The sequence below is a fragment of the Dreissena polymorpha genome, chromosome 2 (genome assembly GCF_020536995.1).
Source record: "Dreissena polymorpha isolate Duluth1 chromosome 2, UMN_Dpol_1.0, whole genome shotgun sequence".
Classification (NCBI taxonomy): Eukaryota; Metazoa; Mollusca; class Bivalvia; order Myida; family Dreissenidae; genus Dreissena; species Dreissena polymorpha.
In genome coordinates this window covers 29,081,480-29,100,407 of record NC_068356.1, presented here as the reverse complement: position 1 = coordinate 29,100,407, position 18,928 = coordinate 29,081,480, and the positions used below count along the sequence as shown (strand labels likewise).

General features: G+C 36.5%; 2 protein-coding genes across 3 annotated transcripts; one reads left to right on the top strand and one right to left on the bottom strand.

Annotated features, from left to right (window-relative positions):
• Positions 1-2,768: 2,768 nt before the first annotated feature.
• On the bottom strand, positions 2,769-8,039 carry LOC127866393 (zinc finger protein 37-like). Of its 2 annotated transcripts, none has more exons than XM_052406888.1 (3): positions 7,675-7,788; positions 7,267-7,376; positions 2,769-6,064 (listed from the first exon to the last, which is right to left on the bottom strand). In XM_052406888.1, exons 2-3 carry the CDS (start codon positions 7,361-7,363, stop codon positions 4,062-4,064), a joined length of 2,100 nt encoding a protein of 699 aa, XP_052262848.1. In that variant the 5' UTR covers positions 7,364-7,376; positions 7,675-7,788; the 3' UTR covers positions 2,769-4,061. The 2 variants fall into 2 exon arrangements, with proteins under 2 accessions (XP_052262848.1, XP_052262846.1); XM_052406886.1 differs by lacking the exon at positions 7,675-7,788 and adding an exon at positions 7,932-8,039 and having other exon boundaries at positions 2,770-6,064.
• Positions 7,832-17,331, top strand: LOC127866434 (E3 ubiquitin-protein ligase PDZRN3-B-like). Its single transcript, XM_052406959.1, has 6 exons — positions 7,832-8,113; positions 13,177-13,285; positions 14,053-14,099; positions 14,548-14,614; positions 15,537-15,681; positions 15,863-17,331. The coding sequence occupies exons 1-6, from the start codon at positions 8,073-8,075 to the stop codon at positions 16,009-16,011; spliced, it is 558 nt and encodes a 185-aa protein (XP_052262919.1). The 5' UTR covers positions 7,832-8,072; the 3' UTR covers positions 16,012-17,331.
• The last annotated feature ends 1,597 nt before the right edge of the window (positions 17,332-18,928 follow it).

Below are 18,928 nucleotides of genomic sequence, written 5' to 3'. Positions count from 1 at the left end.
AACCCACTAATAACATGCGCATCTCCTCAAGGTAGTTAAGCTTCCCATGAAGCTTCATTGAAGTCCAGTCAGTAGTTGGGAAGAAATAGAAGGGCCATAACTCTGTGAAAAATCATCCGACCATAACCGGCTGATAATATGCACATCTCCTGTTGGTAGTGAAGCTTCCTATAAAGTTTCATTGAATTCCCGTGATAAGTTGCTGAGAAAAAATAGCTCGGACAAGAATTGCACTATATGTACAATGGAAAATTTCAAAGGGCCATAACTCTGTGAAAAATCATCCGACCAGAACCGGCTGATAATATGCACATCTCCTGCTGGTAGTGAAGCTTCCCATAAAGTTTCATTGAATTCCCGTAATACGTTGCTGAGAAATAGCTCGGACAAGAATTGCACTATATGTACAATGGAAAATTTCAAAGAGCCATAACTCTGTGAAAAATCATCCGACCAGAACCGGCTGATAATATGCACATCTCCTCGAAGTAGAGAAGCTTCCCATAAAGTTTCATTGAATTCCGGTCATTAGTTGCTGAGAAATAGCCCGGACAAGAATTGCACTATATGCACAGTTAATGGAAAATTTCAAAGGGCAAAAGTTGAACAAAAAAATCATCCGACCAGAACTGGCTGATAATATGCACATCTCCTCTTGGTAGTGAAGCTTCCCATAAAGTTTCATTGAATTCCGGTCATTGGTTGCTGAGAAATAGCCCGGACAAGAATTGCACTATATGTACAGTTAATGGAAAATTTCAAAGGGCCAAAACTTTTAAAAAAATTATCCGACCAGAACTGGCTGATAATATGCACATCTCCTCTTGGTAGTGAAGCTTCCCATCAAGTTTCATTGAATTCCGGTCATTAGTTGATGAGAAATAGCCCAGATAAGAATTGCACTATATGTACAGTTAATGGAAAATTTCAAAGGGCCATAACTCTGTGAAAAATCATCCGACCAGAACCCGCTGATAATATGCACATCTCCTCTTGGTAGTGAAGCTTCCCATAAAGTTTAATTGAATTCCGGTCATTAGTTGCTGAGAAATAGCCCGGACAAAAAGTGTGCACGGACGGACGGACGGAAGGACGGACGGACGAAGCGGCGACTATATGCTCCCCCCCCAAAAAAAATAATTGGGGGGAGCATAAAAACGTGCAAATCACTAAATAAGTGTCCATGGCGTACCTTATCTTCTCCCCCCCCCCCCCCTGTATATGGACATGAAAGTCATGCTGACGTCCTATATCATGAAGTTAAAACTGACAAAGCTTGTTGCTCGGTGGTGAAAAGTTCAAGATCATTATGTACACTCAATTTGGCGTTCATGTCACCTGATGCCTAGTGTAATAATGTACATGTCCTGTGATTCTAAATGTCATTAAGTACATATTTTGTTATGCTCAATGACATAAAGTCATAACGTTCATGTCGGATGATGCTCAATATTCATTACGAACGTTTCAAATGATGCTTAATGTCATTACGTACTTTTCGAGTGGTGCTCAATGTCATAACGTACGTTTCGAGTGGTGCTCAATGTCATAACGTACGTTTCGAGTGGTGCTTAATGGCATAACGTACGTTTCGAGTGGTGCTCAATGTCATAACGTACGTTTCGAGTGATGCTCAATGTCATAACGTACGTTTCGAGTGGTGCTCAATGTCATAACGTACGTTTCGAGTGATGCCTAGTGTAATTACGTACGTTTCGAGTGATGCCTAGTGTAATTACGTACGTTTCGAGTGATGCTTAATCATTATGTCATTAAGTACATATTGTGTTATGCTCAATATCATTACGCATACATTTGGTGATGCCCAATATTATTACATTTACATATATGTCTGCCGATGCTCCATTTTATTACATATATGTTTGTTGATGCTCCATGTCATTACCTATACGTTTAGTGATGCTCATTGTCATTACCTATATATTTTGTGATGTCCAATGCCATTACGTATACATTTGGTGATGCTCCACGCCAAAACATATATGTTTCGTGATGCTCAATGTCATTACCTATACGTTTAGTGATGCTCAATATCATTACCTATACGTTTGGTGATGCCTAATGTCATTACGTTTACATGTGGTGATGCTAAATGTCATTACGTATACATTCGGTGATTTTTAATGTCATGACATATACATTTGGTGATGCTCTATGTCATTACGTATACATTTGGTGATGCTCACTGTCATTCAGTTTACTTTGGTGCTAACACCTTGCGTAATGTTATTATTTACATTTGCATAATGCTCGATGTTATTATGTACATGTTTAGAAATGAAAAATGTTATTGATACTCCATGTCATAACATACACGTGCAAAGTGATTGTTCACACGTCGCGTGACTCTAAATTCATCAAGTACACTTCGTGTGATGCTCAATGTATTACTTTGTTTACTTAATGGACAATATGTTGAATGCTAGTAATTTGTAGATGAAAACACTTATAACGCAAGTTAAGTAATGTACAATCATTTTTGCTAAAAATATCACTTTAAAAAAGTATTCCACTTAAAAAATGCTATAACATTACAGAATCAATATTTAATTTAGAATTCCAGTACAGTAGAGTAATTTTCAGACTATTTATTATAAATAATACGAATTAATACTTCTAAAATTGAACTATTTAAACAGCATCTTTAAAAATGTTATACATACAAATTATGAGAGAACTCATAGAAGTGTGTACGTTATAATTTTATAAAAGATCCTTAAATAAACATGTAGACTAGTTAATATATATTTGACTTTATGAACCAACAAGTATCAAAGACAATGCATTCTGTGATATAAACATGCACGGAATAAAATTGAATATAACAAATATAAGATTGTCTAAGGCTTATACAAATAAAGTTTTACAAAAAAGTATATATATTCTTGTAAAACAACATAATAACAAACAAATATGTACATTTTGCATAATGAGTAGAAGTTATTTCTACACATTCAAATTTATTTAATGGCAACCGGGAGACATCACAGTATTAAATTAAGAACGCCATGCCTATGCAAGGCAAAACCCCATTCCTGGTGGAGTGGTGGTTTTAGTACCAGTAAGAGCTTAAGATTAATCTGAAAGAGCTGTTGCGGAAGGTAATTAATACCCCTGTATTAAGCTTTGTTTCATATGAAGTGGTTAACAATTGTGGAACACTGTTTGGAAGTTTCCTACAGACCTAAATTATGACCTTGACCTATAAAGTAGCAGTAAAACTCAATTTAACTCATTGATGTGACAATTTTTTCGAACTATTTTAAAAACCAAATATTTTTCAGTGATAGCACAATACTGCCAGAGACGTAGATCTATGTCTCTCGTATTGCTTACATTTAAAACCCTTCAATTCATCAATGCAACCTACAAGAGCTCTCTGTTTACAGTGTTCCTTTCTTCTGTCTGGCCAATAGCTTTTCTGTCTGCTATAAAAATCACTTAAGTTATTTTGCCTCATTAAAGGGTATTATTTTTCGCGCACATGATGTGGCTCATTTAATTTTATGAATGGAAAACATGAACGTGCATTTATCTAAAGCTTTCCAAAAAGTGGTAGGTAGCCACACACATTATTATAAAAACTACAAATAAGCTTTGTATTTATCTTGCTTTGACGCATGACAATATTCACAGAACAGAATTAAACAATTCTAAGACGTCAGAGGCGCATAGGAAGATTTAGATTCAAATTATGTTCGTGTAGAACGAGGTTACCCTTCTTGACGAGATTTTTAAATCAAAACGGGGGTATATTTTTTACAAATTTACCATACAAGTTAGATGGTTGGGCTGGAATTTAAACTCAAAACATTTGGATGTACAGTCCAGCAATCAAAAGACTAAGCTAGCCATGACCAGCCCTTAAATTGTGACCTTGACCGCTGACAGACAGAATTATTCCTTCAACGCATAAGTATGTTTAGAGTCCAGACAAGTTTCCCACAGACAAGTGGACCAACTAACAAATCAATCCACAGATACCCCTACCCCACCTACTGGTAGTACTAGTGGGGTATAACCATGCCTACTGAATAAAACTAATTGAGATATGATTGAAGATATAGAGCTTTGCCAGGTTCCATCAGATCATCTCGTTTTGGTAGCTGCTTACTGTGTTTGCGTATGTGCTTAACCAGATTGCACCTGAGCGCACACTTGTACCCACACACCTTACATGTGAAAGGCTTGTCCCCTGTGTGGACCCTCATATGCTCCTCCATGCCAGATTTCTTGTAGAAACCCTTACCACAGGTGTTACAGAAAAAGGTAAACTCCTTTCTATGTCTTCGCACATGATCTTTCAAGGTTGCCACACGCACAAACATCTTCCCACAGACTTCGCAGGAGAGGTCCAAATCTGATGCATCCTTATGCACAACAAGGTGGTTTCTTAGTTGACTCTTGTTTTTAAAGCGCCGTCTGCATGTTGGGCATTCTTCAGGTCTTTCATCCGTGTGGACATATTTCCTGTGCTGATTCAGTATTTTCTTGTCCTTGAATCTTGAGCCACATAAATCACACAAATGCGTCTCCATTTCTACTTTGTGTTCATTTTGCATATGACAGTTGAGATCAGGTATAGTGTAGAATGTCTGGTCGCAGTGTTTGCAGGTGAACACTTCCACAGCGTGCCTCTCTGCATGCCGCTCTAGCAGCTCTTTGGTGTCAAACACTTTAGGACATTTCGTACAGTAAAATATATCCTTCTTGTTTTCTTCAGCATCACAATAAATGCAGTCTGCAACACAAATGCCCCCAGCTTTCAATTTCTTGTGTAGTAAAAGTTTATTTTTCTTAACAAAAATGAATTTGCAATCTGCACAATAATAACCTTTCTCACTGGCACTAAAATTATCATCATTTAAATCCTGAGGAATGGTTTTACATTTCTTATGAAACGCATGTATCCGTAGATTTCTATTAACAGAGTATCGTTTTTCTTTGCTTATAAGTCCAAGCCCTGATGACGACTTCTCAGTTCTTCTTCCATTCAACTTGCGGTGCTTGCTTCTTACAGATAATGTTGCTTTACTTTTCACTTTTTTACTCCTTTGTTTGTCAGCCTTTACATTATTATCAATAATTCTTTGTTTATCATTTATATTATTTTCCATTATGACATTATCTGTTTTTAATTCTAGTTTTTCTTTAAAGCCACAAGAATTAAAATCTACTTTCTTGGAAATCGATTTTCCTGTGTCTGACAGCTTTGTTTGGAATGCATCCTCTTTTACTTGTATAACAAACGCTTCAATTGAGGCCTCATCAATGTCAACAGTGTTATCCGATTCTGCATCTGATTCATGCTCAGTATTCAATGTCTTAATTTCAATATATGTAACAGGCAGGCTCTCTTCCTTCATTTCTGCACTAGATGCAGCATACTTCCCACTAGGAGTCTCGCATTTCATATTGATTTTTGTATGTTCTTCACTGTGCCTTGTTTCATTGATATCATGTTGTTCAATGCATTTTCCCAACATTTCTTTTGATTGATCTTCCTGTTTATTTCTATCTTCAATATTTGAAGTGTGAGTCAACGGTGCTGGCAGACTATTTTTTAGACTATCATCCAATATTCTATTTTCAATTTCTAAATGATTAGTTTGTAGATGCTGTTCATTGTTAGACTGGTTAAAAGTTTTCTGGCTTCCTGACTGTGTATTTATAATAATTTCATTTGTCAGTTGACTGTCGTCTATTTGCTGTTGTGATACTGCATTAGCAGAATAAGAGCCATGTGATGTGTGCTGAGGCTCAAAAGAACTTGCAGTGCTAAATGGTACTAGAGTGGAGGAGCTTGATGTCAGAGGCATGTATGTTCTATTATGAGAACCTAGGTCCATGGAATTGTAGAAGTAATCACTGACCCTGAAATTAGCACGCATATTGGTAGCTTCAGACATGTATCCAGTATGAAAGCCATGATAGTTCTGTTGACTTAAGTCAATGGCTGGCATATATCCTGAATGGAAATGTCGATATGAAACTGGTTCCTTGCTCCAAGACCGCATCTCCTCTCCGATAAACGGTTTACAACCTGTAATAAATGGTATCATTAAGCTTTGAATGAACATTTGTCTTGTTGTTTTTTTCACTGCAAATGTATATTAACAAAACGGAACTATTGTGGTTCATCACAAATTTTAATAGTTACAAGATGCTGCGTTCAATAAATGATCATGCTCCTAGTGGACGCCTTTAAGGTTTTTTGGCACAAATATAAAATAAAAGTCCAAAATAGGTTCAATGTAAAGGTCAAAATGAGGTAAGTAGATGTGAGAGTGCTTAGTGCTTAATGGAAGTATTAAGAATATGTAGTAAGTATTATTGATGTAAGACGTAACCTATCAGTTTGGATTGACCAAGAATTTGGATATTTGATTTGTCTTAAGACCAAAGTAAGTCCATATCAAGTCCAAATAAATATAATGGGTGCGTTGATACATGTAGTGTTCAAAGACATGATTGTTTCAAGTATTAAAGGAGGCATTATTGGGGTCAGACAAAACTAATCGTTTTTATATTAACCAAGAATCTGGACATTCTGAATTATTTGTTATCCAAAATGGTCCATGTCAAGGTCATAATGAGGTCAATTGATGAGGGTGTGTTGCTTGTGTTCATCAAAACTGTGAAAAAAGCATTACTACTGCTACATGTATGTATGAAATCTGTCATTTTGCATCAAGATCATACAGAAAGACAAACCAACGAACTGAAAGATCAATTCAGAAGATACCATGCCGTAAAAATACAAATCTATCAACATTGCCAATCAAATAATAACTTGTCTGTTCATCTTATTTATATTATTTATTACAACAACTTTGAGCTTTGAATAAAAATCATTCATTAATATTGATAACTTACTGCTTATTTTAGGCAAAAATGAGGATTAAAAGAATGATTGCCTTAAGACAAAAAAAAATAACATGTCACTCAGAACATAGGGCCATGAAAGCAATACATGAGATCTAAACTGGTAAAGTGAAGTGAGGACAATGGCCATATGGGAAATTTCTGTTGCGCTCAATAAAAATTTAACACAAAAGTTAGTAAACAACCCCTGTTTATGACAAAGATAAATGCAACACATTGCCATAAATTTAACAACAATCAGAGTTACATAAACAGACACAGACTTCGAGGCAAGATAATTGATATTCTGACTTATGTTACGAAAACTAGCCCCATTAACTATGCAATTGTTTTAAACTAAAGTCATAAAGTTGTCTATACCTGTTTTTGTGTAAACCCAGCCATTTGATTGAAACAGATTCTGGATGGCCTGTTCCTGATCAGAAGTAACCAACAAGAACAACACATATTTCTCCATATTGTTTCAGAACCTGCAAGTGAAAATGAAACAAAATATAATAATGCTGTGTGGCCGCTGGCGTTATCTTACCAACAAACCCTTACAGTCACACTAGCATGACTAGTAAGCCTGCAATAACTGGTGTTTTTTACTATGCCCATACAAGCTACACAAAGTACGAATCCTCCTGATTTATTTCAGCAAGATACAGTACAATTTCAGCAAGATACAGCACATTCAATTCCAAAATGCATATAAATTGTAGAATTAATACTGTCGTTCATATCTGATTCTCTCTTATTTAATTCACCAATGCATTCAATACACACATTTAATTTGCATACAATTGATAAGTATGTTTTGATTCACGCCTGCATAAAACGAACATTTTAAATTTTGAACAGAAGATCTATTAAAATAATTCCTATTTTCATTTAAGTAAACTTTTAGTAGCGATTAACCTTCGTCTGCTTTTTTCAATAATCGCTTGGCTAACCGCGATCAATCATTCGTGTTTTAGTATTTCCTTACTAGAATCGAGGAAACTTAATTAAACAAATCTATTTAAATATAATCATTTACTCACATAGTTATATTATTTGATAATATCTTTCAAATAGGACCTAAGTGTTAATCGACTCTAAAAATAATTGACACTTTTTGTTGTGTTGACATTCAAAGCGTTCTGATAAACACAGATTATTGTACTGACTGGAAATTCAAAGTAATGCCTAAAAGAAAACACACAGAAGAAGATGAAGAGGAACGGTAATCAAACTAGAAATTCGGTAAAATTTTGAAAGTGATAGATATTTAAAAAGCATTTGCATAGCTTTGCAACTTTAATAGACGAGTATGAAAGTTACTAGTAAATCGGGCGATTCGTACCCTTTCGAATTCGTTTTTTTCTCGTACATGTAGCTCATTAGACATTACGCAGTCGTCATATTTTGTTGGTGCTAACTTGAATCTATTTTTCTATATGTTAAATTTTAACAAGTATCAAAAATGACAAGCCTTACTTAATTCATATGTTACTATATTTAGTAACAAAATATTCCGTTTTTTTGCGAATAACTCGTAACTTGTTAAAACCTCCGGTATTGAGCAAGTGTGCAAATAACCGGTTATTGGCACACTGTTCCAAAATAGGTTATTTTCAAACTTCCGGTTATCTCGCACCTGTTGTCCAGTAACCGCTGATCATTGGCACGCGTTGACATTACGTAATTGGCGACCGGGGCTTTAAAACAAAATGGCGTCTGAACGAGTTTTGGAATCGCTTTTTTTTCTCAAAACCAGCTTTCCGTACTTTTATTTTTCAAACAGACACGTATTCAGCGGAACTGGATTTCCAGCTGTGCCGCTAACGAGCTTTCCGAATGTAACGTAACGTTATTTGCCGCGCTGCGCTTTAGTGTAATTACGTGTCAAAGGAAGAACATGAACACACAACGCTTTGCGATATTGGTGCAGTTACAAAAAATGAATCTACAGAAAATACAGATAAAGAGAGCCGGTCACCGCCGTTTCATTGAGAAATATTTGAAGAAAATCGAGCAATCTAAGGAGAACGATTCATTGACCGATTTTCACGCTATTCTCAACGCTATTGAAGCGAAAGTCACGATTCTAGAGACACTAAATGAGAAAATATTTTCACAGACGGAGATCGAGGGATTGGAGGAAGAGATCTTTCAAACAGACACGTATTCAGCGGAGCTGGATATCCAGCTGTGCCACTTACGAGCTTTCCGAGATCAACAGGAGAAGAGAGCAACCCTGCATACTACCGAGATGACCATAGAAATTCAAGTAATCAGCAGCGCAACAACAATTGTTTGAACCCAGACGCTCAGCGTTTTCATTAGGAGGCGGCCGGCGGCCGATTTGACCGCCTCAAATGTTATTTGGGCCGGTTCAAATTCGAGAAAAAAAATCTTTAAAAAATCGGCAAATGTTCACGCAGATGCAAGATATTTAGTATTCATTTATTAACTGTCTGAAATGGAAGTAAACAACCGTAACCGATATATGTTAACTGCTTTCTCATTGGTCGCTTTGTTATAATTGTCTTATCGCGAAGCGAATAACATGAGTGTACGACTTTGATTAAAGGTCACGAACTGACAATGTCAACATGTCTAAAAAAGAAAAAGAAATGACTTTTTCTTTTGTGTTTCGAGTAAGACCGATAGTTCGCTATTGAAGTTATTTTGTTAAAGTTTTTTTTAACGTTTATCATTATCCGGCACCTCCGGATGAATGCACTTTCCTGTTACATTTCGGTTTTATTTTCGAAAATTTTTGTTGATGGTTCAGATCATGCCGAAGTTTGGTTTCTCCGCGGAGTTTTGAGCCTCCGAACGGTAAGTGGATTTATTTATAACCACATTTTACAGAAGAGTGAGTCTTTCATTAGGAAACTCTCGAGCCCCAAACTATCCTGATATCGTCATGATTAAGGTTGGAGTTTGCCTAGGCACAATGCCTAAAATGCTAAATATATTGAATTGGCACTGCAATGTTTAGCTTTGTCCAAATTTGTATTGGAAAACAATTGACCAAAAGAAGCTTTCTCGGCAACATATTTAAATCCTAAGATTGCCTCAGCTTGGGCAACCTATGCGCGATTTTGTTGTAAAATCTGCATTGCCAAACTGCCAAATTTTTCTTTAAATTGGTATGCTAGGAGAATCTATGCCCAAATTTTATGCATCTTTTCCAGGGGGCCTCTGACAAAATTTTAAGGTCATCCATGATCTTGAACAGTGTCTTCTATATTTAATGGGCCATTTATACTGTTCTTTGAAAAAAATAAAGTTCAAAAGTAAAATTTTATCTAAATTGAAGTTCAAAAGTAAAATTCAATCTGAAAAAAACATGCTACATTTCCATATTGATTATTTGACTATTTAAGTCCTGAAGCCAAGCAGCCTATCAAGTCAGCAGTCAAGCAGTGGCTAGACAAGAAGGAGCGGCGGAAGATTCCCCCGAAGCAGCCAAAGGCCTCAGCATCAGCACCAGTTCTTACACTTGTGGATGCTAGGGTCCAAACCGATGCTACTGAGGGGAATAATGAGCTGAGCATCATTAAGACAGCTGTCGATATAGCCATACGAAAACTTAACCTGGCATCAAAGGAATATGACCCAGAATCAGATAGTGGATCATCGGATGATGATTTTTGTAGCAACTAGATTAGAATCACACCAAACTCTGTTTTATTTTGGAAAATTAATTATTAAAAGTCGAATTGGTGTTCCATGTTTTAATGTTTTTTTTATACATAAACATGTATATCTGTTTTTATCAAAATCTTGATAATTGCAGAGTTGATGTAAACTGAGGACTTTATTTTTCCTTTACCATTGACATAAATATCCTCTATTTTAACTGAGCAAAATTATGTACATTATGAGCCCAAACTCGCTCAGAGGCCACGATTCAGCACCTTTATTTAAAGAAAATTCAGGGGGAGCGAACCCCCCAAGCAACTAGCACCTTCGATGCTCGCACAAGTTGGCCTCCTCAAATAACTGAAAAGCCTGCTACAAAATATCCTAATGAAAACGCTGGACGCTTCTTCTTTCTTTCCCGACAGAACTGTGACGCCAGGAAGTGTGAAGGAGAACTCTTACAGCCTGGCTCCCGGCGATCTTGTACTGAAGATAGGAAACTTGAACGCCACGAACATCACCCACAACGAGGCCCAGGAGGTGATCTGCGAGGCCACACACATCCTGCATCTCACAATCAAGAAAGGTCCCTGAATAAGCGCTCCTATGTCTCCCACGCCCATCGGGTCCGGTCAGTTTTCGTCCCCTGTGGAGCACCATGATAAAATACTCTACACTTCCAGATTATTGTATCGGATTTGGAACTGGGTACCAAGCACTTAATAATGTCTCAACAAACTCCGCCAAGGTCTGGGTATAGAACCATGCCTGTGAGAGGTAGTGCGAATAAACAGAACAATGATAGTTTCAGGCCCGTGCAACAATCACAACAGAATAAGTACTCATATAAGTCGACATCTGGTATTCAGTTACAGTTGAATCCACAAACTCAAAGTGATATATGCAATGACAACAGCTACAACCAAAGAGGAGATTATAACGATGGTGGTAGTTATAGTCAGCCAATGTCGCCTGTGCAATATACGAACAGAAATAGGACTGAGTCTCCATATCAAAGGCAAACATTGGTAGGTTCTAATCGCCAAGATCCTTATTCCGGTCACTCACAAAGTTATCGTAAAAAACCTACCCCATTCTCTCCTGGCTATGCAGATAACTTCACCAACAACAGCCCACAGCCTCCACCTGCTCAAAGGCAGACATCGTCCGGAAGTCAGCCAGTTGGTAATGTGTACGAGGCGACAATAAGCTTTCAGTTCCGCTCTTACATGTCGGACGAACCTCCGCCTACCCCACCCCCACATGACCTATCAACCGACTCGTTCCTTCAAGAGTTCCGGAGATTTGCCAGCCGGAAGTCGTTGCCCATGGTGATGATATCAGGTAATGCAACGATTTATATTGCTGCTGCTAATCACCTTAAGAGGCTTTACAACACCTAATTCGTACAAGAAGAGCTCAGACAAAAAAGAATAGAGTGGCAATTTATTCCCAAATGTGCACCATGGTACGGTGGTTTTTGGGAACGTCTCATCAGGCTCACTAAGACGTCTCTAAAGAAGATCCTCGGAAGACGATACGTGTCCATGGAAACGTTACAGACGATAATGACAGAGATTGAAGCTGTTATCAACGATAGTCCGCTAACGCACGTATCATCCAACATCGACAGCTTGGAGCCGTTAACGCCATCACATTTACTTTACGGCCGCAAGATGATGTCACTTCCTCATCACACACATTTACCCGACGATGAAATCACGCAAATTCAAAGTGACCAGACAACACCTACCAATCGAGCGAAGCAGCAGTCAGACATCATCAAACAGTTCTTGAGACGTTGGAAGTCTGAGAACTTAACTGCCTTAAGAGAGTTCCACACAACAACGGGCTCTAACGAGATACACATTCGGGTCAAAGATGTCGTGCAGATATACGATGAGGGACCACGTATCTGTTGAAAACTTGCTGTTGTCCTGGAGCTGATGACCGGAAATGATGGTTCAGTTCGTGCCGCAAAGATACAGACGAAACATGGAATAACCAATAGGAAACTCTATCCATTAGAGACAGTCAGTGATGTTGAATAGAGACCATTTAAGTATTAAAAGTTAAATGCGCAACTGTGATTAGAAATAGTGATCCAGAAACTGAGTGATAAACATTTGATATTCATTTCAAATTAGTGTTAAAGGAGGTTTAATTGGACATCAGTGTATTTAGATTGATGACAAAGTCAAGAGAGTATTAATGAATTTATTTAGAGGACTGTATCCAATTCAGTTAGAGTCCCTGTTAATGGCATTAAAACAGTCAATGATGATCGATAAAATAGATACATTTATAATAATTTTCACTTTTGTTGTTGAATGATATGTTTGAAAGCAAAAGTATTTAGGGAGTCAAGTTTTAAGTCCTTAATATGTTCAAGTGAAAAGTTATAAAACTTAAAACTTATTTTATGAAAAAATAGTATTATCATTGTCTCAAACAGAGTTCCTGTGTTTGCATGGTATTGTTAATTATATTGATGATTCAATTAAGAAACATTTTTTTATCTCATTTCATTAAAGAGTATCATTTATGTTTTTTTCTATAAACTTTTATACAAATGGTACATAATACACCAGGTACATGTATATATGTTTTGTATGATATATTTTTTTTGAAAATTGTGTGATTCTCTTTCAGGTACTTCCTTAATCCTGGGTCTGTTAGTCAACATCTCTATTGTTCAATCTGTCAGGATGTATTCACAGATCCCCAACGAGCGCCCTGTGGACACAGTTTCTGCAAAAAGGTATCTGGCATACATATGAGCCTATCACACTTTCTGGAAAAACCATTAACCAAATTATGCATGTGCGTAAAATATCATCCCATGTTAGCCTGGGCAATCAAAACATGCTTATCAAGGCTGACATGGGATATTTCGAATCTCTTCTAAACGAAAATCGGGAAAGGACAAAGAAAGTGTTGTCCCTTATTAACCAGTGCACATGCATTAAGTCCAGTGGGGGACAGTGGTCTAATGGTAAGATGCTGGTCTAGGGATAGGATGGTCCCTGGTTGGAATCCCGCCTAGGGCACTGGATTTTTCTGACCAAAAAATTAATCCAGTCGACTTCAATCCCAGTGATTGGGGGGTTAATGTTGAAGTCGGCTGAAAATGCATATCTAAGGTAATGCAGACTATAAACCGCACCTTTAACCCTTTTTTTAACCATCCAGTTTTCCAAGAGACTTGTGACTTTGTCTAAGAGATTCACTTTAAATGTATCAATTTGTGTTTACTATTAATCATTTACTAAATATAAAAATGACACCTGAATTAAAAACTGAAAATATGATCTGATACCTAACTCTTTGGCTATTTGCTATTTTGTGCAACTTTTTACCACAGTTGGTCACTCTCATATTGTTATTTTATTCTTGGGTTCTATCTGTGATGTCTGTGTGATTGGATCAATGTTGACATCTTTTTTCCAGTGTATTTTTCCCTGGTTAAAGAACAGCACATCTTTTTTCCAGTGTATTTTTCAATGTTGACACACATCTTTTTTCCAGTGTATTTTTCCCTGGTTAAAGAACAGCAAGACATGTCCTGAAGACAGGTAAGTGAGCCATTTCAATATAATTATTATTTTCCAGTGACAGTTATATACAGCCTATTTAACTTCAGTTGGAACTTATTTATTTTAGATAAATTACATTGAAAGGCTGCCCAGGGCACTCCTGAGTAGAACCAATGCTTAGTGTCTTGAGAGATCATGAGAAAGCTCCAAGAGCGGGTATTCAACTGGGCATCTATTGATCCTTAGACAGACACCAGATCCTTTCCGACACCCCAGCCTCAACATTATCTTCATTGTCACATCCCTTTGTGATTTTGGTGGTCATTTAATATGAAGTTTAAAACCAAGAATGTTAACTGTGTACTAAATTTTCGAAAAGTAGATATTAGACGCTGTCAAGGCAACAAATTGGTTTTCATTTTGCCATTCAAGTGGTTTGCCTGCGTTATAATTCTAAAGTCTGTAATTCTTTGTGTTTCATTTTTAGGAAACTTGTGACCCATAAAGACTTGCATCATGACTTTATTCTTGAAAACATCATAGGTGACCAAATGGTAAGTGAGAGGTGCTATTGTTGTGTGTGTGTGTGTTGTTTTTATGCCCCCAGTAGGGTGGCATATAGCAGTTGAACTGTCCGTCAGTATGTCAGTATGTGTGTATGTCAGTCTGTCCGTCTGTCCGAAAAAAAAACTTTAACGTTGGCCATAACTTTTGCATTATTGAAGATAGAAACTTGATATATGTATTTGGCAAGCATGTGTATCTCATGAAGCTGCACATTTTGAGTGGTGGAAGTTCAAGGTCAAGGTCATCCTTCAAGGTAAAAAAAATAATAAAAAATTCAAAGTCGCGTTCTCATGAAGCTGCACATTTTGAGTGGTGGAAGTTCAAGGTCAATGTCATCCTTCAGGGTCAAAGGTTAAACACATTTTTTTTTTTTCAAAGCGGTGTTCTCATGAAGCTGCACATTTTGAGTGGTGGAAGTTCAAGGTCAAGGTCATCCTACAAAGCGGCGCAATAGGGGGGCATTGTGTTTCAGATGAACACATCTCTTGTTCAAAATAATTCCAATCAGGAATTTAACATAAGAACCAGTTATTATGTGTTTTAAGTGAATTTTTTGGCCATAATTGTTAAACCAATCAACAGTTCATATCAGAATCATTTCAGCAATGGTACATTATGAGTGCTGTTATTTCCTAAGCATTAATCTGACAATTCAATATTAATCTGACAATTCAATATTATAATCAATGCAAAAATAAACTTAACATCTTACAATTACAATCACTTTTATGTTTTTGATAGAAAATATTGTTAAATATATTATAATGATAACTTTTCATATACATATTTAAGATATAATTACTGTGGATAGTTTGTCCCAGAATTTCTATCTCTGTAAGCATGATATCACTGTTGTATTTAGCATGTCCCAAAGCTCCTATGTATATATTTATGATATCACTGCTCTAGGTAGCTTGTCCGTTCCGACGATCTGGTTGTGAGTTTATTGGCCAGTTACAGCTGCTGAAAACCCACAAGAAGAACTGTGATTTCAACCCTGACAACCTGCCCAGCTTTCTCAAGGAAGAAGAGAAGTCACAGCCTCCTATCAGTGGTATGTGCTCTCTGTGTCCTCCTAATGCATCAACATGGAGGTCTAGACATTCACAGGAATTTTTAAACAGCATCATTTGTTTTGCATGTACACATATTTACTTAAAAATTCTTCCTTTGGAAGCTTGATTTTAATGGTGTGCAGAGAGATTCCTCTGATATTCTACCTGTCTTCATTGCAGGTATCCTTGTGTCCAGTAGTCCAACAGACCCAGACAAAGTTCCCTCCCCTGAAAAACCCTCCTTAAAAATGAGACTCTTCAGGGCTGGAGAGGCAAAAAAGCGCCTTCTGTCGTCCATGTTTGACAAGGAAAATGCTTCCCCTTCATGAGTTTTGTAATATTAAGATATAAATTAATTACCGTAGTAGCATTTTGTGTTATTTATATCGAGTAATTTATATTTGGCAAAAGTTGGTTTTGTCCTCAGAAGATTAAATCATATATAATTGTCAATTTGTATGTAACATATTATATTGTTATGAAGACATGTTTAAAAGAAAAGTTATGAGAGCCTTAGAATCAGAATAAGAGTGGAAAAGCTATCTTTAACATGAAGAGTGTGTCTTTATTTTCATTAAAAGAAGATGTGATGTAAAAAGAAGTACATGCTTGAGATTAACGCAAGGATACAAATAAAAGGGAAAGAAAGATGTATGATAAAAATGTGTTTCTTTGTGATTGGCACAACCAGGGCGTTTCTGAGAATTTTTTCCCTTAAAGTTTTATCAAAATGTCTGATTAATATTTATATGTCATAGACATCTGCATAAGATATACAACATTGGAGTGTGTATTTAATAATGTTTGTGTTTAGCAGCTATCGGGCTGGCGGGGGGGGGGGAGATGGAAGAAGTGTTCATTATCTTGACAGTTCACTCTCACTCTAAGGTCAAATGTGTTTTTTATTTAATATATTTTGTTAGCCATGTCTTCTATCTCATTCACTCATAACATGAATTTTGCTAAAAAATAGCTTATTTTAAGTTTTGGAAAAAAAAGTATATGTACTGGACTACTTTTGCAATGAACTGTCTTGAAAATTCTATTTAAATGTATAAAACATATAGTAAAATAATATTTAAAAAAAAGCAAATTGTGTACATGTAGATCTGTGTTCAAGTCGAAGTTGATGATAAACTTTGTTAAATTTGAAAACATGTCTCACTTCAATATTGATTACCGGTAATATGTATAATGTTTATAATGCACATGGTTAAGTATTATCATGCTCTTGTCAACTTGTCGTATTTTTGTATATCTATATTGTCTTTCATGTGTATGTAAAAAAAAATCTAAAGCAAATACATGTGTTAGTCAGTTTTGTTGTCTCAATTCTTTAATAGCTTACATGTCAGTTTTAATTTTTGACTTTAGGAAATGAGTTAGTATTTGTAAACAATTTGTTTTCAGAAACAATTGTGTTATGTCGTTGGTTTTACGGTTGGCGCCAGATTGTGGGCATGGTCAAGGTCACCATAAACAAATATGAACAATTCTTTATGTTGTGGGCAATAACTCGAGAATTAATAACAGCTAGTGTAGTTGTACTTTTATTGACAGTTTTTACAATGGCGTGTGGTAAACGTGTTTACAAGGACACAGCTAATAGAGAAATAAAATTGAATTACGGTTTGTAATTATATGATAAATGACTTTTGTTGAATGTGAACGTTTCTTTTATGCTTTTTAATGTTATTCCGTCAACACAAAATACAAGAGAAAGAAAAAGAATGCTCGATGAAACAAGTATGTTTCTCTAGAGATTTCATTCTATTCTCTTAGGTCCACTTGAAAACTCGTTTAAAAAGTAATTCATTCAAATACAAGATATTAAGTTTTCAATATATTTGCAGACGGCAGCTATAGGCCTGCGAAATTTAAGACTGACGTGCGTGTGCTGTTTGTACTTTCTTCACATTAAATCTATAAAATCTCGATTTCCAATCATATGCTAAGCCTCGGTTGTAATCAACTGCATCCGACGCAAAATGCGGAAAACACGCACTCTTAAAAACAAAAGCGCCTCTCACCGTAAGGACGACGAACGTCTGATACTCGTTTTCGATTGAATCCGAGTCTGTTGAACGTGCTATTCATTGACGTGCTTGCATCTTACGGTCATCATGCGACAGTCGGGATCTCACGTCAAATATTAACGCACGACGCTTAACCAATATTGTTATCGGACGATTAACGCAAGCTATTCGCATTGACTCGGCGAGACAGCTAAGAAATTGAGCAAACGAAATCAATTTTTCATATTCTACCTAAACACAAACCATTTGTTTAATAGATTTATTGGTTATTATATGAACTTTGCGTCCAAAATGCTATACATGTAGTGTTAAATTGTGACGATAAAAAAAGACTCATTTTCAAGTTGCAGTGTCGATAAAAGGTTTGCGAAATATAACATCGTGTTATTATGCAAACAAGAGGGCCATGATGGCCCTGAATCGCTCACCTGACTCATTAAGATCAGATGAAAACTATGACCTCTATTGTCTACACAATGTTTTTCTATGATTTGACCTAGTGACCTAGTTCCTGACTCTAGATGACCCAAATACAATCCCAATCCAGATTTCATCAAGATAAACATTCTGACCACAGTTCATAAATATTGGATGAAAACTGTGACCTCTATTGTCAACACAAGTTTTTTCTATTTATTTGACCTATAGTTTTACCCCAGATGACCCAAATACAATCCCACCCAGATTTCATCAAGAATTCTGACCAAATTTCATAAAGGTTGGATAAAAACTGTGATCTCTAATGTCTACACAAGGTTTTTCCATTATTTGACCTAGTGACCTAGTTTTTGACCCCAGATGACCCAAATAAAATCCCAACCCAGATTTCATCAAGATAAACATTCTGACCAAATTTCATAAAGATTGGATGAAAACTGTGACCTCTATTGTCTACAGAAGGTTGTTCTATTATTTGACCTAGTGACCTTGTTTTTGACCCCAGATGACCCAAATACAATCCCGAACCGGATTTCATCAAAATAAACATTTTGACCAAATTTCATCAAGATTGGATGCAAACTGTGACCTCTACTGTCTACACAAACAAATTGTTGACGGACGGACGCACGGACACACGCAGGTACGCACAACGGACGCCCGACATCACACGATCACATAAGCTCACCGTGTCACTTCATGACAGGTGACCTAAAAATATGTGTCGGAGATAAACATGAACAGTTGTGGTTAAAATCCCATAGAAACAAGG

Bases quoted from the DNA above. Each gene is read 5' to 3' on its own strand.
- LOC127866434 (XM_052406959.1), top strand. From the start codon at position 8,073: ATGCCTAAAAGAAAACACACAGAAGAAGATGAAGAGGAACG. The intron at 14,100-14,547 runs GTAAGTGAGCCA...TTTCATTTTTAG, and splicing joins AAGACATGTCCTGAAGACAG to GAAACTTGTGACCCATAAAG. The intron at 15,682-15,862 runs GTATGTGCTCTC...TCTTCATTGCAG, and splicing joins GTCACAGCCTCCTATCAGTG to GTATCCTTGTGTCCAGTAGT.
- LOC127866393 (XM_052406886.1), bottom strand. From the start codon at position 7,363: ATGGAGAAATATGTGTTGTTCTTGTTGGTTACTTCTGATCAGGAACAG. The intron at 6,065-7,266 runs GTATAGACAACT...CATTTATTACAG, and splicing joins CTGGGTTTACACAAAAACAG to GTTGTAAACCGTTTATCGGA.